The 12,481-nt window shown below is 37.0% G+C and overlaps 2 protein-coding genes across 2 annotated transcripts in view; one reads left to right on the top strand and one right to left on the bottom strand.

The window, feature by feature from the left end:
* LOC145898815 (uncharacterized) overlaps positions 1–6,406 on the bottom strand; it is a 64,450-nt gene extending 58,044 nt beyond the window's left edge. The window contains exons 1-12 of the mRNA XM_082987443.1: positions 6,182–6,406; positions 5,943–6,030; positions 5,087–5,197; positions 4,410–4,895; positions 4,100–4,232; positions 3,743–3,863; positions 3,495–3,629; positions 3,237–3,343; positions 2,910–3,083; positions 2,439–2,664; positions 1,544–1,708; positions 1,183–1,303 (exon numbers count right to left, since the gene is read on the bottom strand). Of these exons, the coding sequence (XP_082843569.1) occupies positions 1,183–1,303; positions 1,544–1,708; positions 2,439–2,664; positions 2,910–3,083; positions 3,237–3,343; positions 3,495–3,629; positions 3,743–3,863; positions 4,100–4,232; positions 4,410–4,895; positions 5,087–5,197; positions 5,943–6,030; positions 6,182–6,248 (1,934 nt within the window). The 5' untranslated portion in view covers positions 6,249–6,406. The remainder of the gene's footprint in view (positions 1–1,182; positions 1,304–1,543; positions 1,709–2,438; positions 2,665–2,909; positions 3,084–3,236; positions 3,344–3,494; positions 3,630–3,742; positions 3,864–4,099; positions 4,233–4,409; positions 4,896–5,086; positions 5,198–5,942; positions 6,031–6,181) is intronic.
* Positions 6,407–6,545: 139 nt separating this feature from the next.
* LOC145898283 (potassium/sodium hyperpolarization-activated cyclic nucleotide-gated channel 4-like) lies at positions 6,546–12,314 on the top strand. Its single transcript, XM_082986715.1, has 14 exons — positions 6,546–6,976; positions 7,084–7,168; positions 7,249–7,376; positions 7,675–7,747; positions 7,814–7,959; positions 8,400–8,549; positions 8,879–9,031; positions 9,395–9,524; positions 9,830–9,965; positions 10,306–10,466; positions 10,764–10,844; positions 11,061–11,240; positions 11,653–11,871; positions 12,198–12,314. The coding sequence occupies exons 1-14, from the start codon at positions 6,906–6,908 to the stop codon at positions 12,312–12,314; spliced, it is 1,830 nt and encodes a 609-aa protein (XP_082842841.1). The 5' UTR covers positions 6,546–6,905.
* The last annotated feature ends 167 nt before the right edge of the window (positions 12,315–12,481 follow it).

The raw sequence follows: 12,481 nt of genomic DNA, 5'->3' as shown, positions 1-12,481 counted from the left end.
AGATTTATAAATTTTGAAATACAACGACGAGGTTGTGTCAATATTTCAGAAAGCTATACGATAACATGGCAAAATCTACATGAATTTAAAACAAATTTTGCATTTCTTTAGAGAAGCACAAAAAAGAAATGTCCTATAATTTCATATAGACCTACTACAAATTGATTGAAAAGCCAACTTAGAATTAATAACAAGATACAAGTAAAAATTTGTTTTAAAGGTTTGGTAAAATTATGTATTAAGTAAAAAACAAGTTATATTGAAGTTACAATAAACGCTTGTAAGTAAAAACCAAGTTGAGATTTAATAGTAACAGTGAATTGTTGAGTAGTGTATATACCAACTTCATCAAAACAACACAACATTCTAAAAATTAACATCCATAACAACAACAGACCAGGTCTGGATAAAACACCCACAAAAATGATAAACCATGCTACCATCAGGTGCAGCAAACTGAATTCACAGAATAGATCAAGACCCCAAAACTTCCTACAAGTTATGCTTTCCCATATAAGGTTTACAATAAACCACAATCAATAGCTTTTACAAAGTAAAAAAAATTACCTAGCTACCTCTTTAACAATAAATCTACAGCAAACCCAAACAACAGTTATAATATGAATGAATCGTAAACAAAATCTTCAACATTCCTATACAAAACTTAAGACTAGTCCGATAGGAAGCTTCTAATGAGCGTTATCAAGCTCTCTCAAGTCCTGATCAAACGAGACTTCTTGGATTAAATATTAACCGAATAACAAATAACTTTTACTATCTCTGGTCAAACAAGCCAACAAAGCCATTTTTCTTCGTCTGATTTGGCAACCAGTGAGGACAAAAGACAAAATTATACTCGACTGCTATTCGAACAATAGAATTAATATCACGGTAGGATTATGTAAGGTGGTAGTTTTGTGCCAGGAGATAAAATTGTATCTTTTGTGTGTTAAAGTGAAAGATTCTACTACTGTGTGTTTGCTACAGACCTAGTAGGTCCATGTTGTCCCTAGAATGTGCACATTGTACCAAGAATGAAGGTAATAATAATATTAGTGCTAAAATGTCAGATAAAACGTCATGAACAGTTTACATTGTTGCAAACTTTATTAGAAATAAAAGCATATATTGTAAGTGCAGCTTAGGTTAAAAATGAAACACTCTATTGTTGTGATAAGTTACCTGAAAAGTCCAGTTTGGCAGGGGACGGGGTCAGATGTTGGGTCTGCACAGGTGTGGTCTGCAGGACAAACTGTACAAATTGAACTTCCATTTTCTGTTGTGTACTCACCTCTGTCACAAGCTGCATGTAAAGATTTTATTGATAATATTTTAAAAAAAGTTACTGCATGATATACGTTAACAAATACATTTGTCTTTTACTATATAATATTGTTTCTGTTTGATATGATAAATGAAATAGGTTACATTCTACAGAAAACAATTAGTTCATGATATACATTAACAAAAGCATTTGTTTTAAATCTATTAAAAATAGTTTTTGTTTAATATAATGAATGCAACAGGTTACATTTTTATCGACCTGTGCAAATGTCAACTCCCAATCCACTGTAAGTTCCAGGGGAGCAAGGAAAAGGTTGGACATGAACTTGATCGCAACTAGAACCTGCAGGACAGGGATAACATCTGTCCTCACCAGGATTAATATTGTAAGTTCCTTGTGGACAGTCTTTGCACTGCGATAAACCTACACAAAAGGGTTTATTGAAAGCTAATAAACAAAAGCTAATATTTAAAAAAGGTCCACTTTAAACTCTTAAACAAAATCCTAAAATTTGAAAAAACATGTGCCTCTTGTTTACTGTCAGTGTAAAAGGCAAAACCCATTCAACACCAAATTTATATGGGACAGTCTTGCCGAGGAAAAAATAGGGATTAAAGTGACAATATCAATCTAATGACAAATTCATGTTTGCTTAGGATATGTTAGTTCCTATTAACAACCGATAATTAAACAACAAAAAATTAAACTAATTTTAAAGGGTTTGCCCCATTCGCACTGATAGAAAGGAAAAGGTAGTTGGTTTATAGACACCATTGTGTACTACACAATAGGCATTGTGTGAAAATGGAATTAATCCTATTGTAGTTTGAGGGTCTTTCCACAAACACAACACAATTAAACATTTGTTGTGGATTTTATCATGGAGAATAATATTGATTACATGCGAAAGTGTTTATTTAAAATTCGTAATAAAATTTACTAAAGATAGGCTAAGTTGCACAAACCTAATTATGTAATTTAACCAAAATCTTATCACAAACATTCTGGGCCAAAATTTGTACACCACTGTTTCCACTCCATAAAGAAGCATTGTTCCGTTTGACTCACAACTGCCATACGTCAATGTCTCACAACAATAGACTTGATAAAATCCCTATTTTTCAGGCACTTGTGCAAAGCAAACAAATCTCACCAACAATATCGCTGTAGGTGCCAGGCCAACATATCTCAGGTGCTATTGAGCCCACAGCACATGAATGCCCCACAGTACAATTCAAGCAGCTTTCTGATGTATTCATGCTGGTATAAGTCCCTGCCACACAAGGTAGACATTCCATGAATGCGATAAATGCATATGTTCCAGCTTCGCACGGTATAGGGTCAGTAGATCCAGGGCATTTGTGACCAGCTGGGCAGTCCTGTAAATCATTATAGGTTATAACATAATAACCCAAGTAGTACAACCACAATATGTAAATCTGTTTCGATTTTCGTCACATGTTTACATAAATTAACTTACACCACATAAACACCACTAAATTACACCAGTTAAAAGCATAAAGTGACTATTCTTCTAATTAAATTACAATCATTACATTTTGTTAATAAACATAATCTGTATTCAACACGATGAATATATTCACCAACCCTTACCAACCCTTACCAAACATTCTGTTTTGTTTTCATTTGAATATCGTCCCATAAGGCAAATGCTGCATTCATTTTGACCAGCTGACGACACTGTCCCGTTTGGACATTCTAAGGGTTCAGTGGAACCTAAATTAGGACACCGAAAACCAGCCCAACATTCAATACAACTTCCTTGCCCTGCAGCACTCTGCAAATATGAAAAATATTAAACCAACTTTTTTTTTTACTTTTCACTAGTTTATTTCAAAATATTGTTGCAACTGTATGGAGAAAAATGCTTTTAAAAACACAAAAAGTGCCTGAATTATAAACAAGATAAAAACTATGTTGCTCCAAACACCTGATATGTTCCTGATTGGCAAGCTGTGCATGTTGTGGAACCTGCTGATGAATAAGTTCCATTTCCACACATTATTGGATTATCAGTTGGAGAGGGACATCTAAATCCTGTATTAACAAAACATTAGTTGCACAATTAAGCCAACTACTTCAAGGCAAGTTGCTACAGCAAATTTACTACAACAACCTTGCGGGTGGTTTTAGTGCAATTTCAATTACATTATAATGCAAATGCATCAGGACCATATGTCCAACTTACCTGATGGGCATTCAATGCAGGATGACTGACTGCTGGAATTTTGATAATACCCATCTGGGCATTGTGTGCAATTAGACGACCCTAAAATGCTAAAAGTGCCTGGAAGACAGTCTAGAAATGTCCTGCTTGCAAAATCTGCAACAGGAAATAAAACACAAATATTACATTTCTGTTATATTCCAGAAACAACTTATCAAAAAAGTTTAACAAAAATCTAATAAAATAAGAATAAAAAACATATTTTTTACCTGGGCAATAATGTCCAGCTGGGCAGGATAGACAACTCTTTGAACCATCCATGGAATAACTTCCAGGGGGACATCGTTGACAATCTGTGCCGTTGAATAAATACCAACCAGCCTCACAACCCTAAGACAACAACAATTTTTAAATAGTTACAAAAAATCAATCCGCAAAGCTAATATTGTGGTTAAGACATTAAAACATTACCTTCGAAATCATGCACTGTGCAAAAGTATTTGCCAATAAAAGATTTGGCAAAAAAGTAAGATTATGCAATATTACCAACACAGTAAACAAGCTTCTAAAAACTAAATCTGCACAGAATCGAAGAATTTAAATTAAATTTTAAATTTTGTTTTTACATTGGCCACAGGTAGTGAAGAAGTATTGGAACAAAGGTTTCCTTCCGGACATGGAAGACATGATGATTGCCCTGGAAGATGGATGTACGTCAAGCCCTCTTCGCAAGGTGTACATTCAACTGCTCTTTCAAGACTGCAATGGAAAACTGTAAGTTTAAAGCTCAAGGCAAAACCAGATTTCATATGAGATGTTTGCAAAACCCGACAGCATTTAAAAAGACACACTAGTGCATCGCAAGGCACCAGTTGGAAACCTCTGCACTATGGAGTTAAAATAACATTAAACTAATATCCATACTAGCACATGTACCTAACTGTCCCAGCCAGACATTCAACAGGATCCTGACCAGGATTAACACAACTATGGCCTGCTGGGCAAACCATACATCCTGCTGACGCATTTGATGCAGTAAAATGTCCAGATGGACAAGGCAAGCAACTTGCAGAATTTGCTGCAGCATAAGTGCCACTAAGACAAGGAACAGGATATACGGAAGGGTTTCCACAGTGATGTCCTTCAAAGCAGTCAAAACAGACTGATGACCCAGTAGAGTTTGTATACTGTCCACGTGGGCAGACTGTGCACTCTGTCTGTCTCCCTACAGAGTAATAGCCTTCAGAACATAACTGAGCCAGGGTTGAGGAGCAAAAATGTCCAGTTGGGCATTCTTGACAACTAGAGGATGCTGCCGTGTTGGTAAAGAAGCCTGTATCACACTCAGTACATTTCCTTTCACCTCTTCTTGAATAAAAACCAACAGGACATGGAATCGGATTAGAATTTCCCGTTCCATTTCTAGTAAACAAAGCACAGAAAATTTATGAAACCGCAACATACTTTTACATATTTTACATGATCTACAGTGGTTTTACAATTTAACATTGATTTTAGCATCCAGAATCAAGAAATACATTATCCAGTTGAAACTATAGCATGCTTTTTTTAATTAGTTCCATCCCATTTTTAATCACAGATTCTAATCTTACATCTGGGGACACATATATCCAGCGTTACACTCAGTGCAGGAAGCTTGTGCAGTGGAATTTGTAAAGGTTCCATCAGGACACGGTAGAGCTGCATTGCTTGAGTTTGGACAACTAAAAAGTACAGATTCAACAAATTTTAGTCTGCACATATTGTTTGATATTATTTTGCTTGGTAGAAAAAGGTAAAGTCAACAAGTATGTAGTTAGCTGGAGAGTGTTCTACTATTTACATGTAACATGACTCAATGTTTCTTTTGTGTTCAATATCTGTGATAGCTTCAACAAATTGTCTTTTACAACTGTGAAATGATATGAACCAAAGTAGTATGTGAAGTTTCCATTGACACATTTAAAATTTTATCTATTCTTAACCATACAAATTCCCAAAGAATCACAACCGAAATCCAACTCATGAAACACCCAAACACCACAGTGCACTTAAAGCTACACATGTGCACTCGACGGTCTGGAAATTGCCTCTTCATTTATGTGCTATTGTTAAGAGTGGATTGAAAGTCACTTCAAGAAACTAGCAATAAGCGCTCACACCATGTTGGTTGAGCACTTATCATACTCAGGGAAAATACAAACTGTTTAAACAACTCTTACTTGAAAGAAAGTCAGTGACAGCAGTTTTTATGCTGCATCAAACAAACAGGTACAAGGATTCAGTACCAACACTTAAATACACAGTAACCACATATACTAGTGGGACATTATATGTAATAGTGAGTACCATTATTTGAACATTAGGTTCCTTGTACTGGATTTGGTTTGTCCATTTATTTAAAAAATCACATAATGTTTATAGTATTGTACATAACAATGCTTTTATAAAACAACACACAGATCTTACAAAAAGCCAGTTGGGCATTCCCCACAGAGAGATGATTCATTCAAGTATTGTCCAGCACCACATACGATACATCCACAGTTACCAGACTCTGAAAAACAAAAACATAATAAAGCAAAGGTGCTTTTATTTGTGTGCATCTTAGCACAAACATTACAATCACACTTTGATCTTGTTTGTGTCATTTAAGTGGAAACAAGTCAATTGCTCCGATCTTATGCAAAATATAAATGTAAACTTACGCGACTTTGAAAATGAAAACAGAAAAATAAATACGAGATGAAATAGAAAAGCTTCCACCAGTTTCATTGCGAAATTTCTAAATATCCATCATTACAAATTGTTTCTTCTCTGCATAAAGGGTTGCAATAAACAATAACAAACTGAATTGAACTAATTTTCAAGGTCATAAAGTCTAAAACACAAAATATTACATTGGTATGTAAAACAATTAGTAGCACAAACACAAAACAACTTCCACAATGTTTTGTCAAAACAATCGCTGGTACTACAACGGCGAGTATCCGCCTACCACAATAAACATTTACTAAACTACATCACAATTTCTTTGCCAATGTTGCCTTTTTGTTTGTGATTGGTGGGACAATGGAGAACTTGGTGTTTGACGCTTGACCTATATTACGCTTGGCGGCGTGGAGTGCTTCGCTACAGTCGCGCTCTGTTGTCACGAAACAATAGCGCGAAAATTTAAACAGCACCCGAGAAATTTGAACTTCAACATTGCCACATTTACACATGTTTACAATACTTGGTAGGTAATTCCCCACTATTACCGGCCCTTGTCAAAACACAGCTGATCCATTCAAGGAACTTCTGTCATCACAATAGACCAATTTTACGTCACAAAGATTGGTTACTTGCTAGTGGTAAACGTTTTAAGATAAGTTTTAAATGTGTGTCTTCTTTAAATTAAGGTGATTTAGAAGAGCAATAGAACTTAATAACATGTCTTCGTCATCGTTGCAATGGATCGGAGATACACCAACAGCAACTATGTCCGACAAAAGTTGGCAAAGGTAAGTTATCTGTATCTGTTAAGCGTGTTTTCTTGCAAAAACCAAACGACTTTGGTTAAATTTCCAGGGTAATGTTTTCCTTTCAATAAACCAATATCTTTTCTTAGTTTGAGCTGCACTGACCACTCGGCTCGGCGCTTTAGCATTGCCGCACTACTAAGATCTCCAAGAAAAAGCATCAACAGCATAAAAGTAAGCGTGAACGTTATTTTAATAATTCCATTCGTTGCCATAACTTGTAATATTCTTGTGCCAACTATTACTTCACACAGGAACGTCTAAAGAAAAACTTTAGAAGAGATTCGTCACTGAAACGAAACTCGATGTCAGACACTGCTCTCTTGCGCCCCCACCGGAGTATGAGCACCAGATTGGCTCGATCGATCGCAAGCACGAAAAGGTGGGCGAATTAGAGAAATGATTTAGTGCATATATTTATTGAACATTACAACAACACGTCGACTTCAAACTAAATTATTTTATCGCAAACAGTGGCATAGCTTGACATATCGTCCAACTTTAGCGGCATAAATATTACCAATTTTGACACGAGCAACCGTTTTGCTGTTTAGCTCAATAAAAAAAATAAACGATATTAGATGAATTGGTTTTCTTACTCAAAGCGTGTCTTTGGGACTAATTAAAACCAAGATATAATGCGCAAAATTGCACAAAATGCCTGTAATATTGCATTGCAGCGGAGTCAGCGTAGCCACAAGAACCATCCCATTCACAAAATGGTCTCGGAAGTTGTATGGTAGCGAAAAGGCGGTAAGGCGTTGCCGATTAAAAAACCCCCAGCTTTCCATTAATATATTTTTTTTTAATCTTCTGCAGGTTCAGGACGAGCACTTGAAGATGTTAATGGCCGGTACATTTATCATTCACCCTTTCAGCAACTTCAGATTTACTTGGGATCTCCTATCGGCAATTTTAATCGTTGCAAACATCATCATCATTCCCATGGATTTGGCATTTTCTGGGTAACAGTCACTACAACTTGTATAAGCAATAGTGCCATTAATTGTTTTATAGTGGGGTGCAGACAGGGCAACTGTTTCGACACGTCTGGTGTCATCAGTGCAGTTTTGGTTGTTTCCGGGTGTTGTACTTAGTTTTGTGCCCAATAGTTACTGGCAGCTGTATAGTCACCACAAAGTGGAAGTCTTGCTGGTTATTTAGCTGAAAAAATTGTTGTAAGTCACACCAAAGCTGCACTGAAGAGACCTCTTAGGTCTGAATTACAATAAAAAGTGATTGGTCAAGCGCCCGACCCATATATCAAGAAGAAAACCTGACCGGGATTCGTGCCCAGGACATCCTGGGTTCAAATCCCGGTGTGGTAAAAAAAAAGTGACGGCTATATGAAAACTAGGCTTATTTCGACGTCAAGGTTAACAAAACTTTATTGCAAAACTTTCAGTGACAAACAAGACCCCGGAAGTTTGGCGTTCAAGGTCATTTCGGACATTTGGTTTTTGGTCGATATCATTTTGAACTTTCGAACTGGGGTTGCAACGCACGGAGTGGATAGCACCACAATCGAGCTGGATGGCAGGAAAATTGCACAAAGGTTAAGCTTTGGGGAAATAGGTGTTCACAATCCAAAACTTAGTGACTTCAAGATTTTGGCTATTGTGCCCGTATAAATACTAGTCGTAATGACAAACAGTGGGTGCACAAACACGAGTCTGTAAAACCTGTAAAACCAAAATGCGTATCGAGCTTAATATTTAATTTACCTCGAATGAATCAAAAAAATTTTAACGGACTCACAAGTTTGTAGGTGTGTCTATTTCAGCATATACTTAGTACACGTAACTATAAGTTGGGGAAAATTGCGTAAGATGATTGTTGCGCTTTTCTGTCGTACTAGTTAAAATAATTTTCTGGTATTTTCAGATACGTGAAAAGTTGGTTCCTCGTCGACTTCGTTGCTGCTTTTCCACTAGATGTCGTAGTTTCTCTGTTTTACACAGACAAGTCAACCAAGGCAATTAGGTCCCTTCGCAGCGTCAAGGTCTTCTCACTCGTCAGAGTAGCAAGACTGCCAAGGTATAATACAACTCCAACGGTGATCACACCACAGAGTAAACACGATTAGTTTCCCTGTTTTGGGTTCAACGTTTCAATTGGGTTCCGGTTACACTGGATTCGTACAAATCCACAAGGCCAGGTCGCTTCACGACAAAATACTACAAAAACTTGTAATGGCCTTTGCATCGTTGCCATTGGTATATGTAGTACTTTATATTGATTGATTAGGCGAGTATAATTGGGAAAAAATCAGCTCTTCATAGAGTGGTTTACCCCGATCGGGGGGTACAATTTTCAACAGTGATATCGCATCTGAACGTTGTTTTGATTTCTTGAATGGAGAGCGAAACTAAGGCGGAATATTTCTGTTTTATTTTGCAGACTTGTTAGGGGGTTGCATCACTGGGAAGAGATATTTAACCTCCAGTATGACATGGCTGTTTCTCTCCTTCGACTCGCCTACCTTATTTTCATTATATTTCTGGTGTGCCATTGGAATGGATGCCTGCAGGTATGCAAATGGACGCCACGATTTTTCTGCAATAAACGGTTACCCAATGATACCATATGGTTGAACCCGGGGTTCGAACCCGTGACATTCAGCGCACGAATCACGGTTCTTACTTACAAATCGTGCAATTCCTTTAATTAATATCGTTTGCAGTTTTTTTCGAAATGCCCACCTAGTTTAAAATTAGCAGTCATGATTTCGTTGTGTGTTGCTGGTAAATTAAAGGAACACAAGACCGCAATGCTTTTGCTTGACTGAAACCAATCACTGTAAAACTGTCAAACATTTTAGTTAATTTTTCGCAGTACATGATTCCGATGTTTTATGATTTCCCCAACGATACGTGGGTCGGGATGAGGAATCTGGGCCACCCTAATATCTCGTGGGGTGAAGCTTATTCCTGGTCACTCTTTAAAAGCACAAGTCACATGTTGTGCATAGGTGAGTTCACACGTTGTATAAATAGCTTAGATGTGTGTTTAAATAGTTTGTTGCTGATGCTGCCAGGCATACTACTTAGTAATTAAAAGCTCTTCTGGCAAAAGAAACACTTGTTTGTTCGACGTTTCGGTCGTTATCCAACAGACCTTCATCAGGATAATCGAAGTAACACGACAATGTGTGTTTAAATGTCGAAACGAGATGACAACATGTGGCCATCTAAAATATCCAATTTAAAAGACAAATGCGACTTATTAAAAAGGATATTTTCCACCATTTCAAAGTGTTAAACCAACTTCAAACATTCATGATACTTTGTCCTGAAAACAATGTACTCTAGGTTACAGTGAGGTGATTCCAGTTGGAATGATTGACCTGTGGATGACGATGTTGAGTCAAATAACCGGGGCCATTCTCTTCGGAATATTCATCAGTAACGCAATCAACCTCATGGAAGAGATGGACGCAGTAAAGCATGCTTACAAAGCTAAAGTATCGGAGGTAGCAAAAATGTCATTTTTCAACGGTGTTTATCAAAGCTCGTTTAGGATCTGTTTCAAACAACTCTTTCAGATTGTTAAGCCATACAAATAACAGGTATTTTTCACGCAAGCGCTCCGCCACCTTGTCGAATCGTCACGCGAATGTTGCATGCAAGGGCACCGTTGCTGCCGTGTATATGTAGTCAGTCGTTACTGCAACAGATTTGATGCATTTGCAAAGCGTGAGAAAACGCAAATGAATAAAACAATATACAATAAATATTTGTTTGTTATTTCATGAATAATGTTCTTGCAGATCCAGGAATACTTGGCTTTTCGTCGCATCCCGTTAAAGATGAGAAGGCAAATACTCGATTACTTTGAAATCAGATATGGGGTGAATTCTTAAATTATGTGTAAATTCCTAAGCATATTGGTGTTACTGCATTGAAATCCTGTTTCAGAATAAAATATTATTCTAAAGATTAAATATCGGTGCTCTGTGTCACAATAGCAAAAATATGGATTGTTTGTTTATCTAATATACCAAATATGTCATCTTGTATAATATTCTAACCTTCACACCAAGACATTGCAAGATTTTCAATTTCAGGGCAAACTGTTCAATGAAAAACAAATCTTAGCGGAATTAAGCCCCGCCCTGCGCCGTGACGTGGTACTGTTTTGTACCGCTGATCTCATCCACTCGGTGACGCTGTTCGACGAGGTCAGCGAGGAATTTGTCGCCGACATCGGAGAAAAGATGTTTTTCACAGTTTTCACACCGGATGAGGTAATTTTTTGGGGGATTTTTGTTTATTTTGGGGAACGTTGAATGCATTTTTCCAACAGCCCAGAGGTAAAAATTGCGTGGCCTACTACCTCGTTAACTCGACTATGCCTTCTATATTTTTGTCTTGTTGCATATTTGTCACCTGGCTATGTGGCCCAATAGAAAATATGCTTTGTGTCTGGACAGAGAAACACTTTAGTTAGAAAGGTTTTTTTGTTGTTAACTTTTTCCAATTCCAATCCCAACACGAATGGAGAATTAATCTTTAAAAGAAAATTAAGGGAGTGTTTGACTTGAATTTAGTATACTATGTTGTTCCTAAATCCCATGTACCACAAACGTTGTTTCAGTATGAAACCATAGTGTATTTTTTCCGTCCCAACCCTTACCATGTCTCATCTGTACTCCACAGGTCGTAGTAAAGGAAGGGGAAGTGGCTTTCGATATGTTCTTTGTGGTACGAGGCGAACTTAATATCTCGGCCAAGGACGGAAGTTACATCAGACAAATCAGCGACGGAATGCACTTTGGGGAGAGTTGTCTAATTAACAAGGGAATCAGAAGAGCAGCCTCGGTTACTGCAATGACCAACGTTCAAATGTACACCTTGTCCAGGGTAGACTTCTACGCGGTATGGTGGTAATTCGAATTGGTTAAGTATGTCTAAATAGAAACTGCACTTGATTTAGTCCAAAACTATGACGCCTTTTTTGGTTTTTCTTAACTATGACTTTTTTTACATTTTTAATGAGAAATTAAAACATTTTTTGTGTTTTGTAAAAAAATGATGATAATTTGTTGATAATTTCTTTATCTACTGTCAGTGCTTTCTGATGATTATTTAAAACTGACATTTCTCGATATTGCACAAAAAACTGCACACACCATTGAAATTCTAATCCGCATTTTTCGTTGTCTTCTGCCTTTACCACAACAATAATCACATGTGGTTGGCAGGTCACAGCCATGCACCCTGACGACAGAGCCAAGATTGAAACCCGTTTCTCAAAGCTGAGAGAACGTACGTCACAATATGACTTCATAAAGCGTGTTGTGTCGCAACAAAACGTTTAGATTCATTCACAAAAAATAAACGAATCTCGACAATACAAAGCGGAAAAGTAGATGTTTGTACGAATTGTGAAACGTTTTTAAACATACAGTGATTATCAGAAATATTTAGGTCGAGGTATTCGGTTTATGGTGACATAATGTTCTGTATGTTTGTTAGCTCTGTTGCC

Source organism: Ascidia mentula, chromosome 4 (assembly GCF_947561715.1).
Source record: "Ascidia mentula chromosome 4, kaAscMent1.1, whole genome shotgun sequence".
Classification (NCBI taxonomy): domain Eukaryota; kingdom Metazoa; phylum Chordata; class Ascidiacea; order Phlebobranchia; family Ascidiidae; genus Ascidia; species Ascidia mentula.
The sequence above is the reverse complement of the archived record's forward strand: the minus strand, read 5'-3'. Positions and strand labels throughout refer to the sequence as shown.

Coding starts and splice junctions, on each gene's coding strand:
- LOC145898283 (XM_082986715.1), top strand. CDS start 6,906: ATGTCTTCGTCATCGTTGCAATGGATCGGAGATACACCAACAGCAACT. Junction 6,977..7,083: donor TCCGACAAAAGTTGGCAAAG/GTAAGTTATCTG, acceptor ATCTTTTCTTAG/TTTGAGCTGCACTGACCACT. Junction 11,241..11,652: donor CAGTTTTCACACCGGATGAG/GTAATTTTTTGG, acceptor TGTACTCCACAG/GTCGTAGTAAAGGAAGGGGA.